The 14,974-nt window shown below is 48.2% G+C and overlaps 1 protein-coding gene across 1 annotated transcript in view; it reads right to left on the bottom strand.

The window, feature by feature from the left end:
• The window catches only part of EML6 (EMAP like 6), a gene marked incomplete at its 5' end in the record, with an annotated part of 200,028 nt that overhangs the window by 14,623 nt on the left and 170,431 nt on the right, over positions 1-14,974 (bottom strand). Inside the window, 4 exons of the mRNA XM_079792522.1 lie at positions 22-195; positions 1,173-1,271; positions 2,368-2,497; positions 4,797-4,875. Of these exons, the coding sequence (XP_079648648.1) occupies positions 22-195; positions 1,173-1,271; positions 2,368-2,497; positions 4,797-4,875 (482 nt within the window). The remainder of the gene's footprint in view (positions 1-21; positions 196-1,172; positions 1,272-2,367; positions 2,498-4,796; positions 4,876-14,974) is intronic.

Below are 14,974 nucleotides of genomic sequence, written 5' to 3'. Positions count from 1 at the left end.
AGAAAGCCCCGTTTCGGTTACCTTCCTGCCAGCGCCACACGGTGATAGTGTGCTCGGGGTCCACGCCCACCGACACCAGCAGCTTCCCCGTCGCGCTGAAGTTGATGTAGTTCACTCCCTTGGAGTGGAAGCACCGCAGCATGGAGAGGGTGTGCTTGGTCATGGCGTCCCAGACGTGGATGGAAGGCGTTGTTCCTGCAGGCGGGGGGGGGGGGGGGGGGTGACAAAGCGCTCAGGCTGGGGAGCCGCCGAGCCGGGGCAACCCTTAGGTTCCCGAGAAAGTCTTTAAGGCCAGCGTTCGGGGCCTGAGGGACCTACAGCCTGACCCGCCAGAGGCAGAGACAACAGCGAGCATCTGCCGGGCTCTTAGAGACGGGGACCCAGGGCCCGGGTGCCCAGCGCGCACACTGGTGGGGGAGTCGCCAGGAGACGGATGAGGTCAACGATTGGTATCTGCCGCTCGGCCAGATACAACCAGCAAACGCGGCGCAGCGGCAGGACTTTGCTGTGCAGGTTCAAACTACTCCCCACGGGCCAGCCTTACCTGGGGCCTCCGCCACGGCACCTGCGTGAGGTGGGCAATGGCAGTGAGGGAGCGTCGGGGGGAACAACAGCTACAGTCAGTCACGTTTCAAACAGGGAAGCACTCAGCACCAGCATCAGAAAGTTTCAATTTAAATTTAAAAATGGACATGGGCTCCATGCAGACAAGCAGGAAGGTATGTTTGTGAACACTGCCCTGGAGATGACAAAGCTAAAACACACACACACACACATGCTTTTCACAAATGTGAGTCAGGTCACATTGGTTGTGGGCCGTTTCCCAGGGCACAGGAGACCCGGGGACACACACTGGCATCTCTCCTGGCCAAGCACAACCACCAGGCTTCAGACATGAGGCTCTTCATTTGATCCCCTGGGTTTGAACAATGCTCACCCATCCACAGGGATGGGGGCACCCAGTGACTGGGAACTCAGCTATGGTCTGACTTCAGGGTTCCTCGGAACCACCTATCGCTGGATGTGTGAACCCAAGCGACTCAGAGGCATTCAGGGCTCAAAAAACCAACAGCAACGTCCACAAGAAAGGGTGGATGTCAGGGACCCACCCTTCCCTCTCCCAATATTCCCGCTCAGCGTGGAGGACCTTGGCTGCATCAGGACCCGCCTACCTATCTGGCTGGTGGCCACCACGTTCCTGTACTTGGGGTGCTGGTTCACCGTGAGGCAGAGGATGTCATCCGTGTGCTCCAGGTAGAAACTCTGGCTCCCTGGGGGAGAGACGTGGAGGGTGAGCGGGGGGAAGACCTCAGGGCCAGCCCACAGCTTCGCGCAGCATCTTTGGAAATGCCCTGTGAAAAGAATCAGCCCTGGGGAGACAGACCACTTTTCACATGTACACAGTCTGTTTCCGGTCTGAGAGGAGCTGGTGTCTTATCTAACACACGTTGGCTCCATTCGATCCTTCCTGCCATCCTGTGTGGGCCCAGAGCACAGTCTAAGGGCAGCGGCTTCCAGAGTCCAAAGTGAGGAGGCTGCTGGTCAAAGCGGCCACTGTAAACTTACCCTCATGCCTGAGGACGGAAGGTGAGTGATGGCACTGACATACAAGGAAACAGCACATCACTATTAAAATGAGAGGCTAGAAAATGGAGAAAATACACAGAAAATTGCAAGGCCCCCCCTCCCCGCCCCCCAAAAGACAAGTCACTATGTGCCCAGTGATTTCACTGCCTAAAAACCAATGCATGGGCAACTGCACAAATTGGGAAGAACATAAAAATTTGAAAAGCAAAAACAGGTTTCAAGATATGAAGCAAATAAGGCAAAATATTAACATCTAAATCTGGTGGTCAAGATACGGGTGTCTATTAAATTAATTTCGGAAGGCTTCTTTGTGCACTTTGTGTCTCTTTTTAAACTTTTTAATTTAAGAGTCATTTGGTTAAGTTTCGGGTATTTTTGTTTAGTGTGTAAGTATTCTCGTTCTCACTGTAAATCTAGCTACATAGTCAAAAGAAGCAAAACTTAAAAATCGGAGCTGCTAGAAAACTGATCACAGGTGAAAATGAATGAGAAAAACTCCCCTAGGCCTGGTTCTCGGGATCTCTCTGTTCCCCACACCCTCTTTCTGGCTTCTCCCCATCGCTCTCAGCCTCCCGGGTGCTGACAGCACCTTGGACACCTCTCCTGACCTTGACACCTTTGACCCTTCAAGCATGGGCCTGCCCATTTTGTAGGACTACAGGCTACCGGCCTGGAATAGAGGAATGGCTTTAAAGGGAAGAGAATGCTTACGCTGTGGGGCACCTAACGTGTGGGCACGTGCACAGAAAGGCTAAACCAAAGGCCTGGGTTCAGAGTCACCTGTGGAGAGGTTCTGGACGACGCCGGCCGCCGCGGTGTGGAAGATGATGTCGGCACCCTCGTTCAGGTAATGCAGGTTATTGCGACAGTCAAATCCTCGGTAGCCGAACACGTGGTCGAGAGCCAGCTCCTACACGCCCACCCAGAGATGAAAGCGGCCCTCAGAGGAACAGCCCGCACTGCAGGCACAGCCATGCCTCTCATGGGACTGCAGGCCCGGGAAACAGCCAACCACACACTAAATACATTCTGCTTCTGGTCCCACTGAGGATAAAATGCAGTCTCCCCCCCCCCCCCCGCCCCAACACCCCTTTTTTTAACTGCCTGGAATGCTAGGGGCACAGGCTAACACCTAGAATTATAGTGAGTTTTCTAAACAAATTAGATTTGCTTCCCAGCTCCTCAGGTGAGCCCACGTCTACGGGTTTGATGCCCTATAAAGGTTACCTAGACATTTGTCTGCGCCTTGGCAGGCATTCGTAGGGGAACTGAATGGTGGCTCCGAGATTTGCTCTGATTCCCACACACGCAGCTGGGCCTGGCAGAGCAGAATGGGGAGGCAAATGCCACACTCATTCTGTGGCTGGGTGCACGCCCTACAAAGTTTCTACAGAATTTGCATTTTCCCCCCAACAACTAGATACTGTGCTGGGTTTATAGTCTTTCTCTTCTTCCTGTCTTGTCTCCCATGACAAAGAACAGTGGCTGAGATGGATCAGACGCGCTCCTAATTCAATCTGACGCACATGTGTTGTTGGCAGTGCCTCTGTGCCAGGCGCTATGCTGGTTGGTGGGGGATGAGAGTAAGAAGTGGTGAGTTCCTTTTTTCCATGATCTCTTGATTCTGGCCTTTTCTTTCTCCAAAGCTCACCAATTGCAGACATCAGATTAATTCTCCTAAAACACCACACCATGTCCTTACTCAACAGCATCTGCTAACTCTCACTGCCTATGGGGAAAAGCCCAAATTGCTTAAGCTGGTACAATCAGCCCCTACACACATCTCCCTGTACTCCTTGGTCAGGCTGACTTATCTATTTAGCCATGTACCATGAGCGTTCCTATCTTTATGATTTTGCTTTTAAAAATATCTCTCATCTTCTCCTCCTTTCAACTTTCTGAATGTCTGCCCAGCCCTCAGTCTCCCCCGATCCCCACCCTCACCCCCTTGTGTTTCCCAGAACTGTGTGTGTGTAATTATGTAACCCCCAGTCCTAGTGGACAACTGACTCAAGCTGGGCCAGTCACATGGTTTCTCCCAGGAATTTAGAACTGGGGTTGGGTAGACGAAGGCACCATCTTGGCTTATGATGGCTTTTCAGCTCCTGGGTCTTGTCTCTCCTGAAGCTCAGCTGTATTTCCTGACCTGTGCTGGGTTCCATGATAAATCCCCCCAGCGAACGCCTTTTCCAATGAAATTTGAAGATGGATTTTTCTGACCTCTGTGAGTTCACAGTCTCGTATGGGAGACCGCTGAGCCACAAATAATGGCAGCAGGGTGTGTGGCAGGGAGCAGGCAGGGTGCAGGGGGGTTCAGGGTGAAGAGCATCAGGGAAGAGACGTCAGCAAAGAGCCTGGCAGGACCAAGGTGTGGGCAGGAGGAGTAGGAGCTTCCGATCTGAATGGAGCTTGAGACGTTCTAATCTGGGGTGTGAAAGCCCACAGTAGCTCCAGGACACTGAGCAATGGGGGTGGGGGTGGAGATTTGTGTTACAGTGAGAATGATGGGAGAGGAGCTTGAATGGTAGCGCCTGGTAACGTTCTGAACCCCGTTATTTGAATCCCAATCGGCGGGATGTGGGAATCGACTGGGTCTCAACGCCAGGGTGAAACGTGAAGTTATATTTCAAAGAGCGGACTCTGCGGGCAGCAGGGCATGAGAGAGAGAGGGACGTCCGAGGATGGGAAGAACATTAGGAGGCCTCTCCCAGAAAACAGCAGGTTACCAGCGCCACCATCCTAAGTCTCACCCACTGAGTCCACACCCCTCGCCACTTCCCGGCGTGGTGACCTTGGGCAGGGGGCCTAACCGGTCACTGAGATGCCCTGAGCTCAGGTGCTCCTTTGCAAAATGGAAACAATGCGAGTCTTACCTCCTAGGTGTGAAGCACAGTGCCTGGTGCAGGGTGAGTGCTCCAACCAGAGACAGTGAATAAACTCCCGCCCGCCCTGCGTGGTACCCGTATGGGGAAAAGGAACCAGGTTTGAAGGACCTGGGACGTTTTGGAGTTAGTACTGATAGGACCAGGGGCAGGGCTGAGGGAATGGGGCGCAGTGGGACGGGGGGACACGGTGCTGCGTAGGAGGGAGCAGGAACGAGAGCCAGCGGATCCCTGCAGGTTCCCTTGAAGGGACCTGCAGATGGTGATGTCCACCAGGTGTCAGAACACCGATACCCAGTTAAAAGCAAAAGCGCTTAACCTCCTCACCTCAACCGGTTTCTTTTTCTTGGTGATGTTGTTCTTCTGGAGTTTCTCAGGCTGGGGAGCTGCTCTGCTCACGGGTGGCCTGGAACAGAGAGGCCAGGAGAAACAGTGCTGACCAAAGGCGGCAAGCTTGCTCGTCGGGCGCGGCTCATGAAGGCCAGGGCCAGCTCCTTCCCCCCTCCCCGCCCCCAGAGGACCCTCCACCCAGGCTTATTCTGTCTCCCCCCCCCGGCCCACCTCCACCCACCCCCGGAAAAGCTTCTGACATTGAGGGTCCTGCATGAGGGGGCCTCGGTTCGCAGGCACTGAGGTGGCCGTCGGGGGTCAGTCCCTCCCTCCCGGGGCCCGGGAAACCCACGTGACTGACTTTAACACCAAAGAGGAGCCTGAGCACGAGAAGGCAGGGGCTGTGCTTCCTGAACCCGCTGGCCATGTCTCAGACGGGACGCGTCAAAACGGTTCGGAGTCAGGTAGTGAAAAAAGCACAGCATGGTGAGCAGTGGGACTTGCAAGCCAGGCCCGGGAGCCATGAGCTCAGGTCCTTCTCACCACACAAGAGGGCCAGCAGGAAGCAAGAGGTCAACAACAGAGAACCACTCCGCTCTGTCCCTCAGGGCTCCGGCCCGGTTCCACTGCTGCCATCACGGCAGAGGTTGCTTTTCCCTTCTCCGTTTTGGAGATCGGGGCCTCTCGATGTACTTCGGAGATTTTATCGTGGCGGAGCCCTCAGGGATTCTCATGGGAGTCGGCCAATTTGGGGTAACCTGGGGTTCCTTTAAATCGACCTATTGGAGTTTAGGATTCTCATGGGAGTCGGCCAATTTGGGGTAACCTGGGGTTCCTTTAAATCGACCTATTGGAGTTTAGGAAACCACGGATGGGTAGGGGAGACCTGCACCAGCCCCGCCGCACGTTCCGAATCCATTAGCTGTTGCTCTTGGGTTAGGTGAAGAGAAAGGATTATTACCTTGATCCCCTTGGCAGCAGCAAACAAAGCCAAGTGAGAAACTTAGTACAGTTTAGAGTGGCATTAGCAAGCACCTCATTCATGCACAAGCACTTTCCCAGTGAACAGACATTCCTGTGTGGCACAAACCATGCTTCCCGGGCATGCCAGCAAAGAACTAAAACAGAAATGAAAGAGTGCACCCGTCTACAAATTCAGAAAGCTCATACCCTGGCGTCTCTGGGCAAACTCTGCACTAAAGCGCCTACAGAATGGGGAGAGAAAAGGAAGCCCTGTCAATGCTTCCCACGCACGCTCTGCTCGGGGACCTGGCGGATGCGCCCGGGGACTCTGCTGGTTTGCGAGTGTGCTGGGGACAAGCGTGTTGTCGGAAAAACAACCCCGTCCTCCTGGATGGCGCTGGGAGCTATGCACAATGGATGTTTTGTTTTCGAATCAAGTTCAACTCATAATTTGGCCTAATAATTCCCCGTGTTTCTCGGTAGGGCAGCTTGCCCGCTGGACCGGTTTGCATTTCTGTGCCCGGGGGGAAAAACAAACAAGCTACCTTTATTTTCTCCGAAACTCTTCAATCAAAACATGTTATGTAATCATAAATGATCACTGGATCCCACGGCATTATCATCAGCACCGAAGAACGGGTAGCGAGCACATCTCTGCAAAAATGACACCCCCGGCTGACGGCTGACGTCACCGCCGCCAAATGGGGCGAAACCAGGAGGCGGGGGCTCGCCAGTCCTCGCAATTAGACACTTCCTTCACACTAATTATCGCTTCCCAGGACATCTGCTCTTTCTTCTGTTTTAGTGGGACTTTCAAATGAAATCCGTGGGTTTCTTCTTTCCCCTCAGAAGGTTTCAGTCATGACAAAAGCAAGCCAGGGTCTGCGATGGGCGCGCGGGGACGCTGGGACTGCAGCATGGTTCGTAAGGCAGAATCTGAGGCTCAACGCGGGGCTCGCCTCCAGGGTACACAGGGTTGTATAATATGGCACATATTATACAGCGTGTACAGAGTATGCATACAAGCACAGACACTGTGTATTAATATATACATGCGATGTGTATATATGTACACACGCCGTGGCAACCCCGCAGATGCTTTTTTTTTTTTCACCTTGATTTTCGGTTAAAAACGGAAAAGTAAAGCAATCTCAGAATGTTCCCTTCATATTCACAAGCACATGTGTACAGCTGCATCGCCTCCACACTGAAGATGAGGGGCCAAAGGGAGAAACCTGCGTGTGGCACGCTCCGCGGCCTGTGAGTCCAGGCCCTCGGCGGAGGTGGGCTCTGCATGAACGCTTAGTGCCGGATGCTCACCGAACGCCGGGGCGTTGGCAGAGCGCTGTGAGTACTTACTTGACAATTCCCTGCCTCCAAAGGAAAGCAAGTTAAAACACAATACAAGCATTAAAGGCTTCTCTCCGGGCATCTCTGAGCAGTGTTCGTAACATCAGACACGGGGAGGGACTGCCAAGCATTTCAAACACGGCCGAAGGCTGGAGGGTTAGCATTTTTCAGCGGCTCTCAGAGTCCACTGGAAACCTGGCCCTGGAAAGCTTTGCTGAGGTAGGAAAGGGCAGAGCGCATGAGAGCATTCCCTCAGGGTTCCGTCCAATGAAGTCTTTGTAGCTGGCTGTTTCCAGCTGGCACACAGGATGGGGGGGGGGGGGGAGGGCGAGGAAGCGGGTGAGTGCCATCGGGAGTCAGCAGGGACACTCAGAAAGGTTGGGTTGGACGGTAAGGGGTGGGGGTTGGAGGTGGAAGGAACCCAGACGCAAAGGGGCCTCCTGGGGCAAGTGGGGCTTTGAAGACTTCCAGGGAGACCAAGGAGCAGGAGAGCTTCCATTGGGCAAGAAATGTAAGGAGGGAGCCTGGCAAGAGAGCAAACAAATTGGATGATCCGGAGAGAGGATGATGGACTAGCTTGGGCTTTGAGAGCGGGAGAGAAGCTTTGCCAAGGAAGAGAGGGTGACGACAGGAACCCCAAGGAGAGGCCTGTGAACTCGGGCATGTGCCTGGATGCTAAGTTAGGAGGCAGCCCTATTCGTGCCCAGTGCAGGGGGTGTGGGCTGCTGAAGACCCACCGCACGCCTGGGGTAGAGTCACCACCTCGTGCCCTCATGTCCCCTACGGAAATGGCACATTCTGTGGGCAGGGAAGGCCAATCCCTGCTGTTACCTCATTGGCCAGCAGCTGGACTGCAGAAGAGGAAGCTTAGACTCCCGTGAAGATGTGGAGTGTTCCCTGACATAGGCTCTCACCCTACAAAAGGCCCCCAAGGGTGGCCAGTGCCTGGGTGCCTGCTCCTTTTGGCCTCCTCCCTGGGCTGCTGGGCGGGCACAGCATGTGCTGACCTGAGTTGTGCAGGAGAGGGTTCAGAGCCTAGGGTCCTAGGGAAGCTTCTGAAGTGACCAAGGAAGAGAGGAAAAGCAGTCACAGCCTGACAGCCGACGGGGGAGTCAGGCTTGGAAATCCAGTGAGAAACAAAGTGGTTCCAAGCAGCTTCTATAAAGAGGCTGTGGGTATGAAGAAACTCAACTATACTGAGCCAAGAAATGCAAGTTTGAAATTGTTTTTATGTTGTTACTCAGACAATGTTCAAAGTGTCGTTGGAGGAAATGTCATTATATTCCAAAATGTGCTATAAAAATGCTCCAAGAGTTTTCAAAATGTCTTGGGAAACCAAGCGACTCTTCCTCTTGGTTTTAGATGGAAACCAGTGGATGATCTGGAGACTGTTTAGAATTGTCCACAATAAAATAAAATAAAATAAAATAAAAAATAGAATTGTCCACAAACAAAAGCCATCACCCCATGGATGGGCTCAGGGGCTCAGTGAAAACCCTGGCACTCATGCCAAATTGTGTTTGCACATGTGCATCTTTCTGGGGAGAAGGGAGCATGCTTTGATCAGATTGTCAAAGATGTCTGTGGGGAGGGAGGCAGGGAGGGAACCAATGTTCTAGGATATGTCCAGGTTTAGGAAAAGTGTCCAAAGCCATGGGGGGCTCTCTATCATCAAAACCAAAGGAAGTGGATTATGTTAAATGTATTTTTATGTCTTCCAGAACCATCTGTAGAGCTGCTCAGTGGTGAACTGGAGTGGAAGGGAGTCAGACAGGAGAACTATGGGTGACCCCAGGGCCTCCCATCTTACAAATGCTCTTGACTAAAGCCTATAACGCAACCCTTAAAAAAGTGGGGATATAGTCCCAGAAATGGCCATTTTAGGCAAATATCAATTTATTTGGGTGAAAAACTGAGGGCATAAACGATGGAGTGAGGGGAACCATGAGTAAGGGAACCATTGAAGAGGCTACTATAATAGTCCAAGGGAGGGATGACAAAGACCTTGACTAATGCATTGGTTGTGGAAAAGGAAACAAGTGACGATTCAAAGAAATGTTGGTGAAACAGACTTCAAGGACTCTAACTGATTAGCTCTAATGAATAAAGGAGGAAGAGCAATTCAACCGGAATTCCAGTTTTTTGCTTGGGCATCTGGGTAGATGGTGGCACCACTGATGGCAACAGGAGAAGATTTATAAGGAAAGACGATGAGTTCAATTTTGGTGTGACAAATGTTGGATATCTGTGGGTTGGCTAAACTAGTTGGAAGTTCAACTGAGAGGTGGAACTCAAAGAGACTTAGGACCTTGGGCATCATCCCCCAATGGGTGGCATATATGAGCTTAATCAGGGTACAAAGAGAGGGTGGCCAAGGGTGAAACCCTGAGAACCAACAGCATGTGGGGGGCTGAAAGAGGAAGCAGAGACGGGACACTGAGAAGGAATGGTTGGAGAGGCAGGAAGAGGAGAGTGGATTGGACTTGGGAATTAGGAAGTCACCATGTCAGCAGAATGGACAGCAGAAGACAGATGGAATGGGCTAGAGAGTGAAGGAGAGGCTTGGTGAAACCTGGATGAGAAGGAAAAAAGGGAGGGAAGGTGAAGGTGGGGATATACATGTCAGTGTGTAAAATAAGTCAAAGGATTTTTTTTTTTTCTTGAAGAGAGCTGGATGGGGATGGGAGAGACTGAAATGTGTTTCTTGGCTTTGGACATGGATCTAGCTAAGGGGAGTGACAGAGGAGAGATGATGAGGGAGCTCGGACAGTGGGGGACCGAATAGGAGAGATTCACTTCCTCTGAGAAGAGAAGAAAGGAGGTGAGTAGTTTATGTGGGATGGAGGATGGGAGGCAAGATAGAGGAGACAGAAATGTGTATAAAAGTACAGTTCACTCTCATTGGCTTCTGTTTTCTCAGTGAAGGAGATTAGAAAAGCCATCTGCCAGGAGTGGAGGGGTAGGATTTAGGCAGAAGGTTGAGGAGGGGGACAAAGATCTGTCTGACTGCTGATTGGGTGGCAAAGGGAGCCAACCAAAGACAAGAATGAAAATCAATGAGCAGACTCTGGTGAGGCAATCTGCACGGATGTCACTTTCTAGTCAGAAGAGTGAAGAGATGGGTTGTAGGAGAAACATATGGGTGAAGAGCTAAGAGGACTGGAAGAGTGACATTTACTCAGGCAAAAAAAGTGAGGCCAGGAGGGAGCTGATGAACCTAGAAAAAAATGGTGGTGTCTAGGCACTGGATGTCATAATGAGGATGAAGAGAGGGTGTACTGAGAATGACAAATCTAAAGGAGATAAGATTAAGGTCACTGAGGAAGAGAGGCACTATGGGTAACAATGTAACCCATGGCATGGCAGGAGCTGAGGTTGACCAGTTGACTATTACCTGAACTCCTCAGAAACACGAAGTTGATAAATGACAGGAAGGAAGGGTGGAAGAAGGCAGAGCATAACATGAACTTCAAAGGAGTGGGTGGGGCTGGTTTAAAAGCATGCCAATATATTTAAACACACCTATAAAAAGCACCCTGATCCCACCTTACACCCAATAGCATCATTTCAAGGGGCACAAGTCGTGCACCCTAACAATTGCTTCTGCAAATACCTCATCAGTTACCACATCACGACCACACAACAGTAGGAGAGGCAAGGTGAATGACCCCAGTAGTATCCATTCCCTCCAACTGGATATCTCAGAAATGTCTGGAGACTGGATTAAAATAATTGGACCCAACTCTGCCACTGTCTTCTAAGAGATGTTCCCTTTCCAGAGAAAAGCGCTCACCTACTTGTGATAAGAGAGTGTGTTTGGGTCAACTGATTACACTGTAGGAATATGATTTCCTAGGTGCATAAATATTTTTTAAAAAACCTTTTATAGCACTTTACCTCTGGATTTCTATGGCCTGCCACATTTTTTACAATAAAAAGTAAGGAAACTCCTCTCTAATGAATGGCAGGTTTAATTATCCATTATGTAGACATCATTAGTTTGCTTCAAACAATAGAAAATCAAGAAATTTGAATAAAGAAATCATTTATGATGGTAACATTACATTCCCTTTAAAAATCAACTAACTATTCAACTTCTGGTGGAGTTACATAGAACTCTCACCAAACCCAGGGGCGACGGGAAGGAGAATTTAGCCGAGAGAGCAACGCTCTGGAGGAGCAGGGACCCCCTTACCCGGTTTGCCCTATGATGTGAGGTTTGAGCTTCACGTACCCTCAACATATATGCAACGGCAGGTCCCTGTACTAACTCCTGCTATTTAAGGTCACTCTATCATCACAAAGGGGGTTGAAATGCAGAATTAGAGGTTCCTCCCCATTTATTGGACCAAGCGTCAAGATAGGATAGAGCGGTTTTGACAGATCTCAGACTGGTAAACTCAGTAGCACCTGCTAGCAAGGTTGTCAGTTCTTAGCAACTCGAACAATACAAGCTCACAAAGCAGCTATTGATCAGCGGCGACAAAGGGCCTCTGTCAGGCCTGCGGAGCTGCGGAATGTGCCAGGAGAGCTGGGCCGTTGATTTGTTGACATCACCCTGGAGGGGAGCATGGCTGCTTCCTGGTGCTCACTGCACCTCAGGCAAACTTGAAATGTGAATTTACTGATTAAATAAAGCTTTTTTTTTTCTTTTCTTTTTTTTTAAAATTGAGGGCAGGTTCTCCCAGTGGATTTCTGCCCTTCAACACAATATAAACATTTAGGGAAAAAGTGGGATTACCACTAGATAGATGGTGATTTGTTTCAATTCAGGGACAGGTATCTAAACGTTTCCAATATTTTTAAACTTTGCCACCAATGAGAATATTCTCTGTTTCACTGCAAATCTGCCGACAAGGAAGCTTTGTCTGTAAAAATAGGTGTGATGGCTACAACAATACAGAATTTCCTTCTCAGTTCTTTTGACCTCGGATTACTGAAATTTAAACCAAATAAACATTTTAATTTCTAACAGACAGATGGTATGAAGATTTAAAAAAAAATCATTTAACCAAGAGCAGTCCCAGGGCCAGTTGGGACATGACTGGATTCTACACGGGGTCACACAATTCCCTACAAAGAGAAGACCACCTAAGATGCTAACAAAATGAAGGTAAAGGTTGTTGACAAAGAATGGATTTGTAGGCCATTTTGAGGACAGATTAACTTGTTTCAATATTAAGAGAAGCAGGCTAAGTAAATTCACCCACTCATCTACTCCTCTGTTTACTATGTAGTTTGTGTAAGACGCTGCGTTAGGCAGGTGGTGGTGACCATGATAGACAGTGCGGACCCTCAAGGAACCAAGTCTCCTGGAAAGTTTACAACCCAGTGGAGCTTTAAATACCTTGATGCTATGGACCCATACATTAAGGAACCGACATTAAACCTTGCCAATATTTTTAATGGGAACATTGTAAGGACTAAACCTTAAGCATCAAAGAAGGATATTAATTTTGGGGCTGAAAAAAAAACAACCCAGGTAACATTTCTTTATAAACCCATGGTGTACAGCTGTCTTTATAGGACTTCCTTTTTGCCTAAGCTCATAAATCTGTATAAATCGATTTGGAATGGATGTGAGAGAGTAGGAGAAGATAATTCTTAGGGCCTTCCTGAGTCAGCTATAAACACAGTTTAAGACAAAGTTTTGAAAACCCTAGTGCTGGAGTAGAATTTCGGGGTCAGTTCATGGGAGAACCTGTGAATTCACCCATGTGGGGACTGTCATTGCCTGTTTCCTTGGGACCCTGGGCATTTGGGAAACGGACACTGCCTGAGGCAATGCTGCCGGCTCCTGCCTTATGTAACTGTATCTGTATCTTTCCATACATTCTACAATTAAAGAGACAACACAATGTCTAACTTTTGTACTGCCATCTTTCCATTATTCACATCACTGTCCTATTGTGACCAAGCAGGTTGGTGTCAGAAGTGAGATTAAAGCCAAGGACTCCCTCACGCCCTTGCCAGATGCAGCCAGCCATTTTTCAGGTAAGTACTGGATACCTGCTGAGATTTTAAATGTGAAAGAAAATCCAAGGGAGCTGATTTTTCTTTGATTCTCACTGAGCTAACACTTTTTTGTAAATGTCACAGACTCAGAACTAAAAAAGAAGGAGGACTGAATATGTCAAAGGCTTCAAACGTTGGAAAGCAGGAATAACAAAGTTGATATAAAACTCTGTCACTAACCTTTGCTTTAAAAAGTGGCCAAGATGGAGACTGATTTCACATAAAAATTAACTGTGAGAATTTCTACTTTAATATGTGCACTAAGTATTATCCCTTATAGTCAGCTGAACCTTGTAACTTTGTCATTTAAAAAAAAAAAAAAGATATTCAGAGGACAGAAATTAAAAAATGATTTTCTAACTGTATTAAGGACCCCCCTTTCTGGAAAGCAAATAGTCTTTAATTAAGATGAAGCTTGATTGATATAAGTGTATCAAAATAATCATTTCTTGAAACTTATTTTTAGAAAATGATTGTGTACATATTACACAGCCAGGCAAAACAGCTGAATATCTAGACCAGATATATCCAAAATAAATTGATGACTGAAACTGTAAATATCATAATTTCTAAGGCAAACTACATTAAACTTGTGCTAAGACAATACAATTTAAGGGTTAAAAAACAACTTGTCTACTTCCGACTTTTTTTGTTTTTAAAGAGAGATGATGACCTTTCCCTTCTGAGATAAACAGGAGAGGCTGGCCGAAAGCCCAAGGCCTTTCTAAGGAAGGAAAAAATACACATCTGCTCAGGGTGGACTTCTGAGTTGTGGCCATAAGTTATGCAGCTGCTGTAGTGAGAAGATTGGGGGGAGGGGGGGGGGAAGAAACCTAGGGTTTGAATTTTCCCTATTGTAGTAGAAGGTAGAAAATGCAATAATAAGTAAAATAATGTTTTAAAGATGGTGTAGAAATAGAAGGGGTTAAATCCTGTTCATCCCTGGATAGATAGCAGAAAGCTGCAAGCCTGAGCATTTGTTAATAAAAGGCCTTGAAAAAATTATAGACTGCGGACTCCAGTGCACTGAGACAGCAGCAACCTCTGAATTACTGCATCCACTCAGAAAGACAAAAGATAGTGAATATTGATATGCTGATTTCCATAAAGCAAGTTCCATTTGTATTAATTTTGTATCTTGTCATTATCAACTTAGTTTTTTTTGTGTTTTTTTTTCTGAACGCAAGTCCCAGGTTTCAACAGAATATATCAAATAAAAAGCTCAATTATTACTATTCCCCAGGTAGATGGTTAAACTAAGCAGATTGGTGAGAGGAGGAGATGAGGACCATGTGTCAAACAGCAGATATTTAACAATAACTTACAATCCATGGCCCCAGCAGGTCCAGCTAGAAAGACTAATGTTGGTCAGCTCATCTAGATTTTAATGGAAGTCCATAGCCTATACTTGGGGATATTATTAGATCCTATCTATGAATAATTTTTTAAATGCCTGGTGATTCACCTCTGTGGTGACCATGCAGTTACACAGAATGCAAAATTGGGGTTGCATGATCATTTGATTCATACAAGCACATCGGATATTGGCACTACACATGTCTATGGTTGTAAATTTCTGATTTCTGGTTTTTGTTTCCTTAGTGTGAAAATAAACACCTTTGAAGATGGGCTAAAGATGTTTAAACATTATTTTAAAAACTATCTGGGACTATCACCCTGTAATGCGAATATGAAATTTCAGTTACAAAAGTCAGACTTCTCAGTGTGCTCGAGTCTTTTATAACGTGATGCTGGGGGCACCCCGACAGTGGTGTCCAGGCCAAGCCTCCTCAAAACTGTTCCACTTAAACTGGGTAAAGTTTTATTGACCTGGCTGTATTCACTGG

Source organism: Cnephaeus nilssonii, assembly GCF_951640355.1.
Source record: "Cnephaeus nilssonii genome assembly, chromosome: 15".
NCBI lineage: Eukaryota > Metazoa > Chordata > Mammalia > Chiroptera > Vespertilionidae > Cnephaeus > Cnephaeus nilssonii.
Note: the sequence above shows the minus strand (reverse complement) of the source record. Positions and strands in the feature narration are given on the sequence as shown.